The sequence below is a fragment of the Diprion similis genome, chromosome 6, assembly GCF_021155765.1.
Source record: "Diprion similis isolate iyDipSimi1 chromosome 6, iyDipSimi1.1, whole genome shotgun sequence".
Lineage (NCBI taxonomy): Eukaryota > Metazoa > Arthropoda > Insecta > Hymenoptera > Diprionidae > Diprion > Diprion similis.
The window spans coordinates 16,113,348-16,129,757 of record NC_060110.1 but is presented as its reverse complement, the minus strand read 5'-3'; the positions used below and the strand labels follow the sequence as shown (position 1 = coordinate 16,129,757).

The window sequence follows — 16,410 nt, the reverse complement described above, 5'->3', positions numbered from 1 at the left end:
GCATGGTCAGCTTGCAGATCTTGTACCGACGGAAATATTTCTCGTTTCCTCCGACACGTTGACTACGAGCGACAGATATGCCGGGTTAGATTTGACCACACTGTTACTATTTTTTTTCATCATGGTAAAATTATTGTTTGAAAGTAGTCCAACAAAATCCTGCAACAATGATGTCAAGATTTCCACATTTTTTTTATTTATTTCGATCGATTTTGGTGCGTTTGTTATCTCGACTTCATCATTTATCGTCGGAATAATTTTGGTGATAGTTTCAATCATGAGAGGAATGAAAATTATTGAAGTGATAGTTGAGATTGTTCAGAATTCATTTCCATACATCGACGCAGCTAGACTTAGACAATAAATATCGATAGGACATAGTTGTTAGGAATAATATTTAAACCTTTTGTTTTTAGTATATATGCCTTTGATCGAACAATTGTGAATTCTTATTCTTGCGCACTATGATTATGATCAAACGAAATCACTGAAACGAGGAAAGCAGTTTATTGACTGAACTTAATTAATCATTTCTTTTCTCGCATTAGTATTTGAGCAAATGAATTTCAGTTGATACGACAAAGCTAAGATTGATATCAACCCACGTGATACTTAGTTGTATAAAAATTTAATACCTATTTGAATTGAATAGATATTCAATAGATATTCAATTCAAATGATTTAGTTAATTCGGTACAATTTTTATTCTTAATGTGTATGACCTTGATATTCTGACTACATTATTGAATATTCAACGGCCATTCAATAAGGCTAATTATGCTATAAGACTTTATTTAGTAAATGTCCAAGTGAGATATCTGCATAACGACGAGACCGGAGTTATTTTCTTACATAGCAAATATTCGGCATCCTTTAAACTCGTTGAACATGCGGTATTTTCACTTCCTTCGATGTAATCTCTTCGTGGAGATAGACTGCTGCGGCGGGGCGACGTTATTCCTCGAGAATAGCAAAGAGTTAACTGAGAGTTTATTACGATTGATTTTTATCTCATTCAGTCGGTCTCCTTGTGTCAGGCAGTGCAGGTTGCCCTTGTTTTTTGGCTTGTAATTCACTGCATCTAAAGCTCCTTTTCGTCGTATTTGCGAATTTTTTTCGGAGTTGAAGGGCGTGCTACTTCCGACCGTACATAATTTACCTAAAAAAATCAAATGTAAATTACTTAATGGCGAAGCAATGAATCATTCTTTTTCGGGTAGAGTATTCGTGTATTCTATAGAGCAGAGCACGGGAATTTAGTTACTCAAGAGCTGTAGAAGGGAGCTTTTACCGTAATCTAATCTAACTCTCATGATTACAAGCCGGGAAAAGCTGTAGTTTTTCTTGTAAGGTAATTTCACAATCCGAAAAACTTCAATCTATTGGAACTAGATCAGGAATTTACGTCCGAAATAGTCACAAGTCTGATTTAATATTTCTCCGACGCATTAGTTAGCGCGAGTAAGTAAATTAATATGTATCGGTTTCTACCGTTCAAAGAACAAAGCGCTTCTGTTTTACATAAATTGAACTCATCGGTACGAATAATATTCAATTGGATTGATATTTCCGGCGAAAAGGCTTTTTAACATTTTGAAATTTGTGGTACTGATGCATCGCTTTGAATCGAGTAAGGCCTGTGAGGTGACAGTTTTAATTTCAGCAGACAAGGGTATAAGATCTGAAAACACTTAAAGTGTTGTCACACAGAGAAGAATTGACGTCTTAGAGTAACCGTGATTCTTTTCAGATTTGCTCCTCCCACAGTTCATGCTCCTCCTCCGAAATGCTTTCGTACCTAGAATACTAGCTAATCCTGGTTTACTCGTTCTGGTCAAAGCTACGTTGTGTCTTCGCTGTTCCGCTATGACTGGTAGTTCCAGGTCTGTTGCGCTGTCAGAGTTGTTTTCCACTGAAATATGGTAATTGTTCAGACAGCTGTTAACATTGAACAGCGAAATTTGCAGATGCTGAAAGCAATGCATTTCCTCAACAGATATGCTGATTTACTAGTTATGATAATCTAAAAACTTGCACGGTCTCCAGGGATCGGTTGGTGCATATTGTGGAGGACACATGTTAGACAAATGTGACAATGACGACTTGCCTAAACATTTGTTGAAATGAGTAGCGTTAAAACGGTCAGTAGCATGAGTCTGGTCAAGCTGCTTCTCCACTTTTTTGGCCATTGAGTAAATTCCTCTCTTGTGATGTAATATCATGTCTCCATCACCGTGGTATTTCAACCTGTCAAGAATACACTTCCATTACGGTTTACAACGAGTGGTGAATTGCCTGACAATGAGACAATGACCGTATAACAAGATTTTTTCATACATGTTTTTAAACTCCGAAATATTGTACACATTAGAACCCTATGTGTAAACTGCAGCATATAGTTATATAAGTACACTACTAAAAACAACAAGTCTACACGACTGTTGATACCTATACTGTTGTCCTTCCCGCCAAAGCATACTTTCCATATCCTCCAGCCATGCTTGCTGATGCCCGATAACGGAACCAGGACGACATATTCTCATCCAGGCGATGGCTTCTCTCGCTGACATTCGATAATGTTTGACTAAGTAGGCTGCGATCAGAGATCCTGTTCTACCTAAGCCCGCCTGCGGATAAATTGTTATACAGTATTATAGGTGCAGTACTCAGTTAGATTAAACCATTCTGAAAGTAATTTCTTTCAAAAACATATTTTGCATACTTTACAATGCACAGCGATTGGTCCAACGGTTGTCTCAGCCAATCGCAAAAAGTAGTCCAGGACTCTTTTGGGAGGCACGCTACCGTCAGGCATGAACATATCATAGTGTGTGATTCCTGCTCTGGTGAACCTGCAGTTACATTGCATTCATTTCATCGGCATTCAAAGTTTGCTTATCACATGGTCCAGCTTCAAAATTATGCCTGTTCGCGATACCTGGATGCTTCGTAAGATTTCTTGTTCAGTCTAACAACAGCTATGACGTTATTTTTCTGGAAGTAATCGAGATAGCGCTCGGGCGGATGATACACCGATCCAACTTCCGTACTGGGGCCAACAAATGCCAAAAACTTTTGTGGAACCATCCAATTCAGATCGCCGTTTCGCATCTGCTCGTATTTCTCGTATTCGGCAAGATCAAAGTCATCGAAATTAAAGAAACCGAACGCTGCTGCTTTGTGGATAGCATTTAGACAGTCTGCGTAAATTCAAGAGTGTTCTATTTCAATCATATTATCAAAATTATGGACGCGTTAGAACATATATCTTCACGCACGAGGCTGTCACGTTGCAGCTGAAGAACAAGCTTCGCTTTAATCTTTAGCAAATAGAGTTGTAAGGGAGGATTGCTGTAGTGCGTCGACCAATTGATTATTATTTGTAAAATCTACTTACAAACAACACTATACCATACACCTCATTTTTAAGATGTTGAGAATGTTACCTAGAAGTTTAATGTTATAAATGGAGACACCCATCGAAGCATCTTGAAAAGGTCTCAGTGGGTGCCCGTTGGCTGCAATGAGGGGTTTGTAAGCTTCTTTGGGTGACTTCTTCAAGTAGAGAATGGCGTAGCAGGCTATCAAGAATGCAGCGTTTGCTCTTTTCTGTTGATTCTGCGATGTGTAGTGGACAATCTGTTTCTTGCAGTTGGCGGGACTTGTCAATTTCTCATTAACTATGCAACAGTATCTGTAAAGGGCGTGTTTCTTGTTTTCAAGAGTGACCGATTGAATAATCAACATTAAAATCGAATATGAACTAGCTATATGAGGCTGTTGCTTACTTGTACAAGCAGGCCAAATTCAAGGGACCAAAATCGTTATAAAAGTTGTTATATACCAACTCGTTGTCGGTATTGAAAAAGTGAATATCCGATGAGCTCCTTGCCTCTCTTCGACCTGCCGCCAGGGTTGCGAAGTAGAGTTTGTTTTTTATGTATTCTGCTACGTACGTTACGTCAGGTTGGCTGTAAACGATGCTTCGTCCTTTAAAATCAGGTGATCTCAATTATACAGTAGCGAGGATATTGTATTCGCTGATTTGAGAGTAACTCACCTCCCATCTTCGACGTTGAACTCGCCACGTCGCTGTATCTGTGGGTGGGTGTAATTACTTTTTGGAAGAAGTTGAAGACACGTATTGCAGCGTGCACTACGGGCCTAAATATACTCATTCAATCCACCAGAAGGCTTTTGTGTTGCGTTATAGGCTACCAACGCTTAAGGTGGTTGTGTGCATGCAATCTCCTTCTGAAGCAAATAATCCAAGAAAAATTACTATGAGCCGCTACTGGATTTTAATTCTACGAGCATTGTGGGAGAAGAAGTGAGCACATTAAGATATGGTTATTCCATGGGGGCAGTGCACTACAAGATGTTAAATTTGTGCTTACCTCCAGTCTAAATTCATACGGATTATCACAAAATTCCGCGATCAGTTGGATAGCATATGCGCAAAAATGATGAATTTTATAGGACTTGTGCCGTTTCAAATTTTCAGTCATTTAACCAGCTTGACGGTAAGAACAAATTGACCAAAATAAATACGTCAGAATTGGCGGATTAATAATTGTTTTGAATTTTGTGGGTTATAATTACAGAAATCTGAACGATCACGTTATAAAAATAATTTTCATTATCTTGGACAATAAATACATATAATGTGAAAATACTATGATTTTGCGTGCCAAACCAGTGACTTCATTTTTGATTCACCGACGTGAGATTATCTCATTTTTCTGTTCTTCAATTTTTATTCGATCAATTTTATTTCGCAATTTTGCTGAATCGTTCGCAGATAACTTCAATAATCACTAAACGATGGTCGATCAATGAGGAATTACAATCGTTGTTGAATGATTAGAATTTCGATAATAATACATAATTGTTTGGTAGTAGATCGAAATATTAAAGAACATGAAGTTGTTGAGAATACCAGCTAAGCAAGGTCAGATGTAAGATTTCATCAGAGCTTGAAAAATTATGCTTGATCTACTAGAACAATCGGAAGTTGACAGTGATAAAATTGGCGAGAGAAGGCATGTTCGTAGATTCACATTCGTGACAACTCGATAATCATTGACAGTAGATATTCGTATATTTGGCTAATAGTCAAACAAGAGAAAAGGTACAAGGCAATCATCTACAACATTAGTATAATAATAGTTTCTTATTTTTATCAGATAAAATCGCACAGTCCACATTCAGACATTACATAAATAATTTTGTCTATTTCAAATCTCTAATTTAAGTACTTATTATATCCAAGATATAACGTTTTTAATACGTAGCGAGTGATATATTGTATGTGTAGTGCGCTCATTCAAACTCTAGTTGAGAGGTAAATTTTTAAATCACTACACATTCGTCAAAGTGTGTGAGTGTGTGCGCGCCACGTATGTTATATAATGGGTATGTATAGTCTTGAAGCCCGAGTGCCAACTAAAACTCTCGGAGATTAAAGGTGTTTACACAACAGTTTATAACCATGTCTAATGCAAACGGAATAAATATCCTTAGCTAAAGAAGAAATAAGAAATGGACAAATTTATTTTTTACTTAATAATTCATAACCTACTAATGTTAAGTTTAAACAACTTTAAGTTATTCGGGCTGGGGGCTCGACTGCCCCGAGATCGCATGCCCTTCAGTGGCATCGCATTTCACAAAACACGGTTACACATCGGGTAGCCTCTATTTGGTTTCATTGCATTTCAAATACCACAATACATTTTTATTTTACGGCATTTAAAATAAACTATCAATAATATATACGTTACAAGTAACGCTTGGACAACAAAAAAAATATATATATATGTGTATATGTATATACATATAAATATTTATATATGTTATACATATTTATATATATATACATATAAATATTTATATGTATGTATATAAATCAATTAAATGTATTAAAATGACTTACTTATATTGCGTTTTAGTTTTACTTTTTTCCCGTTTTTACGTTTTTTTTTTTGTATGGTTTTGTTTTTTTTTAATAATTTTTCTCTAATGAAAACAATACTTGGTCGATTGCTTCAAAAGATCGTCAAAAATATTATGTTACTTTTTGCTTTAAATTTTAATCAGAAATCATAATGTTTTAAAATTCCTTCATCCACATTATACGTAAAGCATAATTATAAAAATATTACGCTAGAATTGAAGAGACAATTCGATTACTAATGACATTAGTAATAATCATCTATGAGATATCGATTATACAATGCTCTACTAGAAAGTATGTGGTTACTTTAAAAACCAATAAAATATTTACCATACACTACAATATACGACGGACTTGTTTACCTAAACTTTACTAATTATTTTTTATCTTTAGTTAATTTCCTTTATTAATTTACTAACGAAAATAAGCCAAGTTAATCCGATTCCTTGTTCAAAGATATCTTGGCTGGAAAGGCACTCTAAAATGCACCCACATACTGCGACGTATATCAAACGTCAATATGTTAGCTGACACTTAAATAAAATTTAAATATGGCTTTCCGTAATTCGTTGCTTAAAATTGATTTCTTTGGATCAAAATGCGGCTCAACTATTCACGATGCAACGTCGTCCGTTGTAATTTAACCATAGTCATCGCTGCAACATCAAATTCAATTTTACAATTTATACGGTCGACGTTCCATTGCGAAAAAACCACTGACTCCTATATAATACAGTGAAAAAAAGAGAAAATTTATGTCTACCTATATTTAGATATATATATATATATATATATGTATATATATAAAATGTATATGTATATATATATATATAATGTATATGTATATGTAATAATATTGAGATGTGTTTAGAGATATTTTAAGAGTTGATATATTATATAGGTCCCAGATATATATACATATATATATCTATCTCAGCCCGACAGAAACAATACTTCTGACTGCAAAAAATGGCTGATTCAGTTTTTAAAGATGCCATGGTTTCCCAACGATCCTTCGGACCTCGCCACAAGGTAAGGCCCCACAGCATCTCCAAATGAGACACTTCACAGTGGCACACTAATACATAATCGTACAATCCAACAACAGTGCAGTAGTAGTATTGATAATAATAGCGATAATAGTAGTAATAATACAATATTAAGCACGACCAATCGTTAGACGTACATTCACGTATGTATATAATATATAATACGTAGGTGTATATTTATATGTTTATAATAGTATATTGTGAAAAATCTATAAATAGAAAAGTTAGTCATCAAACCGCGCAGAAAGAACATACATTTCGATTTCGTTATTTTAGATAGCTAATTTTATCCAAGTTTTTCTTCGTCGGATCCCGTGAAAGGAAATTGAAAATTAAGACATTTACATGTTATATTTATAAATAGAATCACTGAAGCCTTGATTCTAACGGATTTTCATCCACATGCAGAATATAATTCGGAGGTAAACAATTATATTGATAATAATTAAGGAATAACTACACAATGCGACTTCCATGTTAGCGCAGAATTAGCAGATACGATCTAATATTAAGGCACGAGTGTGAATAAGAAAAATTTAAGAACAGTTTTCAAAGTTTCTTGAAAATCTGAAAATATTGATAACGTCCCGACATCGCAGAAGATAAGAGAAAAAGTCAAAGTATGATAATAATTGGAATGAAAGAAGTATTAAACAAGAATAAAATAAAACAAAAAAATTGTCATCTGAGAGAATCGGTAAAAGAGAGCAGGGGGGGGGGGGGGGGGGTGGGTGGTGGTGGTGGTAGTGGTATGAAATAATTTCCGGTGCAATAAAATATTTCATTCTTGACCACTTTTAACACCAAGTATCTTGGCTGCGTCATCAGGAGACCCTTGCAAAACCCTGTCAATAATCGTTTTGTCTCTAATGCCCAAAAGATTTGATATCAAGTCGTTGTCGTCTGTGCCATCAATGTGATTGTTGTTATGTCGGACACCCGTAAGTTTGCCGGACAGGCTAGTCAATTTTTGATGGGCATCAAATCGCACGGGAGTCGCGGTTCCTGGTACCGCGTTACGACCGGTTGTCGACTCCTGTGTTTTAATCGCATTGTTACTGTTACTATTACTGTTTATCGGCGTTGTCGGGGAGGCTTCCTCGTCCCCGCTGGCACCTGTGTAAATCGAGGAACGAACAGAGTCGTGCTTCTTGCGGTGTCGCAGCATGCTATGCTTCAGAGTAAACTTTCTCCGGCAAATGTCGCATGAGAAGGGTCTCTCGCCAGTGTGTGTTCGCATATGTCGCCTGAGATCTTCAGCTGACCAAAAACGGCGCATGCAAAAAGCGCAGACCACCTGAAAGAGATCAAAGAATTCTAGGTTAACCGGAGAACTATCCGCCATGCAACTGTGTGACAACGTTTGCGAAAACGCCTGAAACACCGTATAGTTTATACGTTTTAACTGACAGCCAATATTTACCTTTCTGTTAGCGTAATCTGGAAATTTGCCGCGTTGACCTTCTCCATCCTCGCACTGCTGCTGGGATGGTTGTTGCTGCTCTTCGGGATGGTTTTCGGTTTCCGCAGCCATGTCCAACGCACCTTTTGTCAAAAGAAGCTCGTACTCAGGTCTATGTTCGTGTTTGATGTGTTCCAGGCAGTCCTGCCTCTCGGCAAAGCTGCCGTCGCAAAGGTGACACTTGAATGGTAATTCGGATGAACACGATGAGACGGTGGATCCGGATTCTGGGGAGGTCTTCAGGGACTGCGAAGTGTCGGTGCTCGTCGAAATATTCGGGGTGGCCTTCTGGACATTTTCTTCTACGAGGCTAATCGGCGAGTTCCGCATTGTGTCTTCTAAGCTCGAAGAGTGACTTTCGTATCCACTTTGATCGTTTTGTTTCAAAGACCCGTTGGGGCTGTTCTGCATATCGCTCATCGGGCTGTCTGGCTGCGATTTAGGACCGCTGCTGGTGCGGTGCTTGGAGGAGATGTGCTTTTTCAGGTTTCCCAATGTTGAGAATGTCGAGCTTGGGCATTGGTTACACTTATAGGGTCTCTCCGGTACGTTTCTCATCGCGATGGTGTTGCTGTTTCCCAAACTTGCCGAGGCCTCGGGGGAGGATGAAGGTCGGGATGATTTGGCCCGGCTTCTGGTCTTGGCGTTCACGTGTTTCCTTAAAAGATGGCGGTCACAGTTTGACTTTGTCGTAAACAGTAGCGTACAATAAGAGCATTGGTAGGGTTTTTGGCCGGTGTGCGTCAGTATGTGTCTCCTCAGTGAAGACGTCCAGGGGAATTCTCTCTCGCAATACGGGCATGGAACCCTGTTCGGTGCCGTCGAATATGCAGATTTTTTTTTACGAGTAACGTTCTCGGAATTGCTGGAATCAGATTTATCGTCACTTCCGGAATTGTTTCCTTCACTCCTTGAAGCAACCAGTCCCTCCTCCTCATCGCTCAGATACTGTGGTTGAAACTGTTGGTGCTGCTGCGAAGCGTTGTCAAGTAGCTTCGACACGCTAGCAAGATCTGCAGTACCATCTTCCCCTCCGGCTTTCTCCTCTTCTTTTGCCTCAACAGATTCGTCAGTTTCGTGTATAGTTTTCTGATCTTCCATCTCGTTCTCATCCATCTCATGCTTTACATCCTTATCCGAATTATCTTTCGTATTAGTTGCCTCGTACAATTTAGCGTCACGTTTCAATCGCTCGAGATGTTGTTCTCTTATTTGCACCAAATAATCCTTTGAAAATTCATTCACATGCTGTTTCATAATGTTATCTTTATTGTAGTCATTTTTATCCTCTAGCTTACCTCTGAGCAGACTCAAGGGCTGCCGTTCGCTATGCTGTTCTCGAGATTCTGAAGCTTGTTCTTCTGCGGGTTCTTCATCGATAACCAAATCTTTATCAGAGTCATTTTCTTCTGCTTTATTCCCCTTCAACTGTTGTGCAAGAATCGCGTACTTGACTTGATCGGAAATTGAATGCTTTCCGTAATTTTGCACCGAGTTGGTATGGTCGTTTTTTGGTAGAATGCTCGGAAAATTTTGCGACATTGACTGAGAGGTGGGTTGGTTGAAGTTCTGCAGTAGTGTTGGTGGGTTTGTTGGTGGGCTTATTGGTGGGTTTGTTGGTGGGTTTGTTGGAGGTCGGCCTCTGGTCGAATGCCCACCTCGTTGTCGCTGGCTCCAATACTGGGGGTGCTGTTGTTTTACGTGTCTCTCCATGTTGCTTCTAAGGGTGAACCTGGCCGAACAATGTTCGCAAGCAAATGGTCTCTCAGTTCTGTACCTTCGTTGCTTCTGTTTTGGCATAAGAACACCGTTCTTTATAACCATCTTAACAGAATTTGAAGACGACGTGTTATCAACCTTTTCACGAGCAGCGGATATCTTGCTCGATAACTTCGGGGACATCAGCTTTGGCGAGTAATCGGTGTTTTCGCTAGCCGAGCGGTGCGAAGTCTCCCTGGTTTGAGAAAAAGCTGTTCCAAATTCAGGTCTGGAAATCGCAGGCTCTAACAGGCTGCCACCGCTGCACCGCAGACCTCTGATCGGTTCCGTTGGAAGTCTACTCTTCATGGCAAATTCTGGGTTTGCAAAGAGATGGGCATTGAACATGAACGGCGATATCAAACTCGCAGGTGAAAAAGTACCAAAGTTTGGGAACAGAAGTTGAGCGTTTGCGTAAAGTGCTTCTTGCAGGGTTGTGGATTGCGGGTTTTGACCACTTTTGAGCAGAGCTTGCGTCAAAAGGAGTTGATTCGCCGCGTTGAAAATGTTCTTATCACTCTGGTCGATTTCTTCCATATTTGGAACAACGGCAGGTTGTTCGGTTTCCTTCATCTTCGATTTCTTGCTTAAATCCAACGCGTCCATCGATAGATCCAACGGTGCTTCGTCGGCTAAGCTGTAACGACCGGTGGATGTTTGAACATCGACGTGAAGATTCGGCAGTCTTTGGTGTATTGCTGCTAAGTGTTTGGCTTCGGTGACTAGACGTGATATACTTTCGTTCGACGAGTTATCGTCCTGAGCGTCGTTGCTGGGTGGAAACTGAAGTGGCTTTAATACCAAGTCCTGAGGTATGTCTATATCCATAGAATTATCGGTGTGCCTTTGTACCTGCATCTCAAGCAATTGAATCTGAGGCTTTCTGCCTTGGAATATCTCGGATGTATCGAAACTACTCAGCTGGGGAGCGTGCCGTGCACCGGCAAGATCCGGTTGCCTAAGTTTCGCCTCATCGATCACCCTGATCTCCGCCTTTCCGTCAGGGCCAACGCTGATCGGCCTCTGTTGGCTGGGTTCTTCGCGTTCGTTCGGATATACAAGAACTCTCCGCGTGTCGTCCCGCACGCCTCGTGCCGGGGCTTCCCCGTTATCGTTCTGCGGATCTTCGCTGGGGTGATAGATTAGCGATTTCTTCACTTCCTCGCGGGTCAGCTTGGCGTGACGATTCCGCAAGTGACGCTCGCAGTTTGCTTTCGTTGTGAATGCGTAATTGCACATAGAGCACTCGTAGGGCCGGTCGCCGTTGTGAGTTCGCAAGTGCCTCACCAGGGTGGCCTTGTCGGTGCTTGTGAAAGGGCACATGTTACAAGGGTACGGCATTCCAGGGCCGACTCCCATGTGCGCCCGATTGTGACCCTTGAGAGCTCGCAGGTTGGGGAAAATAGCGCTGCAGAGTCTGCACGGAAATTCACCGCGAAGTTTCATCCGACGGAACTCGGCAGAGAAGGCATCCTGAAGTTCTTCCTCATGATTTTCAGCAGACGCGATGCAGGATGATCCAGACGAACCGACGCTGGACCCGGTCCTAATAACGTTATCCGGAGTGACTGCATCGGGACGCGGAAAGTTCTGCAGAATCGCAGTTTCAGACGTTAGCGAAATGATGCTCTGTATGTCGGCCAGATCCTTTCCCTCCTTGGCTTCGACGAGTGCCGCCTTATCTTGAAGATCCAATCCGGCGAAGAAGTCGTTTCTCTTTGACTGATCCTCGGCCATGTTTCCCCGCAGTGTTATTTGGTTACCGCAGTCAGTCTCGTGGGAGTCAAGAGCAGTTCTGCAGGGAAAAGCTCTCAAGCATTTACAGCATTGGAATTTGGCGACTTCCCCGGACGCCGGTCGGTGTAGTGATTTTTCACAAACGGCACGAGCAATGGCCGGAAATTTTCCGGCTGAAAAGTCGATGAAGGTTAAATCAGGGAAGCCGACAACCGAGTTTCGGAGATTCCTCGTCGGGCTGTCGTTAGAACGATTGGAATGATGTCCCATCGAACGATGATGATTAAGCACCCGACGATCCTTGAAGTTCAGGTTGCATGTATCGCATTTCGCCGGATGGGTAGGATGAGTGCGATCAAGGTGATCCTCGAGTAGGCTGTTCGTCGCAAAATCCTCCCTCCCGCACACGGGGCAGCAGTGAGTCTGCTGAGTCTCGGTTTGATCCTTGTCGTCAGTTCTCGAGTTATCGTTCAACAGAGTTATGTGGATCCGTTTACTCGCCGGTAGGTCGTCGTCCTCCTGGACGCACTCCGGCGATGTTCTCTTGGACAGATTATTGTTGTTGTAATTAATGAATTCCTCGTTTCTCCGTCGCTTCATTGTCGGCCTCTCGGAGTCGTTGCTAACCTCCGAATCCGTGCAACTGTTCGAGGAACTGCTGCCGTGGGCGGTCCTGATGTGTCGGTGCATATTTCCGTTTGTCGTAAAAGCGGTTCCACAGATTCCGCACTTGAACGGTCGCTCACCAGAGTGGACCAGGATATGACGGTCCAGGGAGCTCGCCGAGCTGAGGACCTTGCCGCAGACACAACAAGAGCGCTCGTCCTCGGCTGCGCTACCCTCGCTGATCCTCGGAGAGTTGTGACCTCGTATGTGATTCGTCAGCTCGCGTGTACTCGGTAGCACTATAAAACACGCAGGGCAGGCGAGAGCTGAGCTGGATGGGTCGACCTTGAAAGAGAAGAAAAAGGAACGCGGTCAGCATAGGTATAAATGACTGTGGTGGATGTAGCTGCTGTAATTGTTTTTCAGAACACAGGCGCTGCATTCTCGCGAGGGATAAGCGGCAACAAACCTCATACGAACAAAAGAGAGTTTTGTCAATATTTTCAGCCCGCGGCAGAACAGGCACCAGATAAACACATTACCGCGTGATCAAAGTGGAAAATTAGACGGGTAAAAATGAGAGGTTGATGCGCGCGCCTTGGTGTTCTCACTGTTTCAAATTTGCGTTAAAATTTCATATATGCAATTGAAATTGTACACCGATTAGTTGGCACCTGAACAGATTGGCAAAAATTTGCGAATAAAAAGAATCGTGGCTCACTGCGTGTAGCTCCCTTCAAATCTTTAAAGAAAAAAAGAACAAACAATGTTTCATGGGGAGGACCGAAATTTATGAGAAAAGATGGCACCACTTGAAGTACTGCGACCAGCTTTTGTCTCGCTGTGTAATCCGATGCATCGCAAATTTGAGAAATTTTCACGCCAATGATCTCGTGAGGTTCATGATTTGCATTTTAATATCCGGCGTTCGACATGATCGACAAGGTATGTCTTCGAGGTGAGCACAGTTTATAATAGCGGGATAAAAACCACTAGCAGATAAATTTCAGCGTCAAGAATCAACTCACCGAAGCTGACGTATCTGAATCAGTTTGCGTCTTGATGTTCTGACGTTGCTCCAGTCCGCTGTCTGTGGTAACTGTAATCACAAAGCGAAGATACGAAATTTATTTTTGTTTTTTTCGTATCGCGTCCACGATTGTTATTTTGCCGCGGATGGCTGCGTCAGAGACACAGAGAGATTAAGGTTGGGATAACTCGACTGCGCGACGGGTTTGGATCAGTTGTTCTTAATCTATAAAATACTTTATCAGTCTCGGCTGGCCGCATGATATTAGCGAAAAAAAATAAATATAAAAAACAGAAAAAAAACTTGGAACAAAAATAAAAAAAGATTATCGAGAAATTCGTGAATGAATTGATATGAAGCTTTGCTGCGAAAGAACGCTGCTGGCAATCAAATAATCTGTGAACCAAGAAGGATGTTGAATTCGACCTAATTATTATAATCGTACACAATCTCGGCCCTATTAAACGAAATTACAGTATACTGATACATGATCGTTATGGTGATCCTCAAAGCCACAGAAGTACCGTCGGCATTATACGAGTCTAGTTTTTGCAACGCGACATTCGGATTATTTAACAAGTAGATGCTTGCAACTCTAATTTTGCGGATATACGAGTATGTATGACATAGGTATCATGAATTAGGTTGATCAATAGTCCCGCTAACAATGTCTCCAAGTTACTTTCGTATTGAAATAGCACTAGAGTTCTGGATTATAATAGTCCAATTGATAAAGGTTATCAGTATAATTCATTATGATTGTAAATTAATCATTGCAACGAAGGAGGGGAGCGTGAAACGAGGAAGGATGGATATAGCGGTCAGGTCGCTATCTTCCTTCACCGCAGCTCTTCCTCAGCAGTTACGCTTGCAATCTGCAAGAAAGCTTGCTGTCTTTGTTCCAAAGCTTAAGTTTGCGGAATTCTTATTCGCTCGTACATGGAGCTCCTCCAATCCCGTCAACGCGGCCAGCGTTTTTCCTGAACTACAAACTTTGAGGACAAAGCTTAAAAGTGATGTCACTTCCGAACTGATTCTTTATTGTCAAATCATGATTAGACTTGGAATCGAAATAATAAATGTAAACGTATATTCTGAAATTTTGGCCCAACATTGAGACAACACTCAGAGCTCCGAAAATTTCTCGATAATATTCAAGCACACAAGATAAGCCGCTACTGCAGTGAAATTTCATTCATTTAGCGATGACATGTGGCGAGAAATTGATATGTATATTAATCATCTGAATGAGTCTCACCTGAACGAGGGACGGCTGGCAAAGGGGCGATGGCACCTGCGAGACATGCCATGTGTCTAGAGCTAGGGGGCAGCTCCTCTGCAGTCCCTTGGAATCTGCCTGTCACAAATCTGTAACATAAAGATGAGATATAAAATTAGGATATCGTCTTATAGGTTCTATCTCTAGGATATAAGATCACAATTACCGACGATCGAGTAAAAACAAAGAATACTGCCTCTTTGTTTTTTGTTTTATGCGTAAATTAAAGACGTCACTGAAATGCGGTATACAATTAAGTGGTAAACGATAATTGAGACGGAACTTATGTGTCTGTCTAACTAAACCACGTCACTAACTCACGTCCGCGTGATTATTACGCTTACTTTTACTGGAAATTTGATTTCGTTACGTTACACAAATTACAAACACAACTTTATGTATACGCGAAGGAAGTGAGGAAGTTCAACGTCTTCTCACATCAGGGAATACCGCGGCAACGACACTGCACCGTATGATGATGACGATGATGATGGATGGAAAGAATGAATACATCTGACGTGTTCAGGAAATTGGTACAGCCTAGCCGGAGATGGAGAATCCAGGACAGCAGCGAGTCAAGAATCTCTGACCGCATACAGTGTATACAACACACGTAAGATGCACGCGAGCATATATGTATACACAATGAAATTGTGTCTGCTGCAAGATCACGCGTAATTTGTAATACGCATAACGTAAACGAATCGATTCGAACGTCCGCGCAATTGCACGTTCATCACATTACACCTACGCGTAGGTACGTAGGTAGATACACATACCTAACAATTAAAACTATATAACATGGAGTAAACGAGTTGAGAAATAATCGCGAAGCGGATAAACCCAGTTGACCGTTGATGATTTTTTTTTCAAAAGGGCTGCAGCAGCAGGTTGTATGGGAGAAAATTAATTACGTTTTTCGCACGTGAATGATGAGAAATCGGTGATCAGCTGATGGAGTTTTCTTGGAGACGCTCGTCACCGTTTCCTCGAAGTCGCAGCCGATCGTCGCCTGCAACGAATGCTCAGACTCGTATCTGTTACAAGGTTTCCCCCACCCCGATCACCCCGAGTCAACCTAAATTTTTTCGTAACGTTTGTTATACACAGTGCGACCATTCACGCCTCTAATTGTGAGGTGACACCGCTGGATATCACTGGCATTGTCATCGCACGCAGAACGATTCTAAGGCATTTGATTGAAAGAAACAAAAAATTATCAAAAATATTTATTCACCAGGTAATTTTAAAAACTGACTGACTGACTGGCTGACTGCTAGCATGACAAGGATATATGGTCTGTAGAAATACGTGAGATAGGCGAGTAAGATTCGCACAGAGATCAAGCAAACGATTTTTTCAACGGATGTTCGAACAACTGTGTATGGTTAGGTACGGTAACTGAGGATGTATAGAAGAGGCGACGACGCTCGAGGAGCCGCAGACAAAACATCTCTCGAGTTGTTATTACTTTTCTCTTCTCCTCTGTAACTCAGATTGCGGGCTATCCTCGTATAATACGCTACGCGATCC

General features: G+C 41.1%; 2 protein-coding genes across 2 annotated transcripts; both read right to left on the bottom strand.

Annotated features, from left to right (window-relative positions):
- Positions 1–1,374: 1,374 nt before the first annotated feature.
- Positions 1,375–4,067, bottom strand: LOC124406523 (dual specificity protein phosphatase CDC14A-like). Its single transcript, XM_046881959.1, has 10 exons — positions 4,061–4,067; positions 3,789–3,990; positions 3,419–3,694; positions 3,290–3,351; positions 2,939–3,200; positions 2,723–2,852; positions 2,449–2,627; positions 2,061–2,247; positions 1,799–1,970; positions 1,375–1,388 (listed from the first exon to the last, which is right to left on the bottom strand). The coding sequence occupies exons 1-10, from the start codon at positions 4,065–4,067 to the stop codon at positions 1,375–1,377; spliced, it is 1,491 nt and encodes a 496-aa protein (XP_046737915.1).
- Positions 4,068–7,675: 3,608 nt separating this feature from the next.
- On the bottom strand, positions 7,676–15,472 carry LOC124406522. Its single transcript, XM_046881958.1, has 7 exons — positions 15,328–15,472; positions 15,199–15,226; positions 14,857–14,966; positions 13,597–13,667; positions 8,429–12,913; positions 7,753–8,302; positions 7,676–7,721 (listed from the first exon to the last, which is right to left on the bottom strand). Exons 1-6 carry the CDS (start codon positions 15,470–15,472, stop codon positions 7,787–7,789), a joined length of 5,355 nt encoding a protein of 1,784 aa, XP_046737914.1. The 3' UTR covers positions 7,676–7,721; positions 7,753–7,786.
- Positions 15,473–16,410: the final 938 nt, after the last annotated feature.

Bases quoted from the DNA above. Each gene is read 5' to 3' on its own strand.
- LOC124406523 (XM_046881959.1), bottom strand. The intron at 2,248-2,448 runs GTATCAACAGTC...TATTCTTGACAG, and splicing joins CGGGAAGGACAACAGTATAG to GTTGAAATACCACGGTGATG. The intron at 1,971-2,060 runs GCACCAACCGAT...CATTGCTTTCAG, and splicing joins ACATGTGTCCTCCACAATAT to CATCTGCAAATTTCGCTGTT.
- LOC124406522 (XM_046881958.1), bottom strand. From the start codon at position 15,472: ATGCGGTCAGAGATTCTTGACTCGCTGCTGTCCTGGATTCTCCATCTC. The intron at 12,914-13,596 runs GTGAGTTGATTC...TTCTCTTTCAAG, and splicing joins ATTCAGATACGTCAGCTTCG to GTCGACCCATCCAGCTCAGC. The intron at 8,303-8,428 runs GTAAATATTGGC...GATCTCTTTCAG, and splicing joins CAGATTACGCTAACAGAAAG to GTGGTCTGCGCTTTTTGCAT.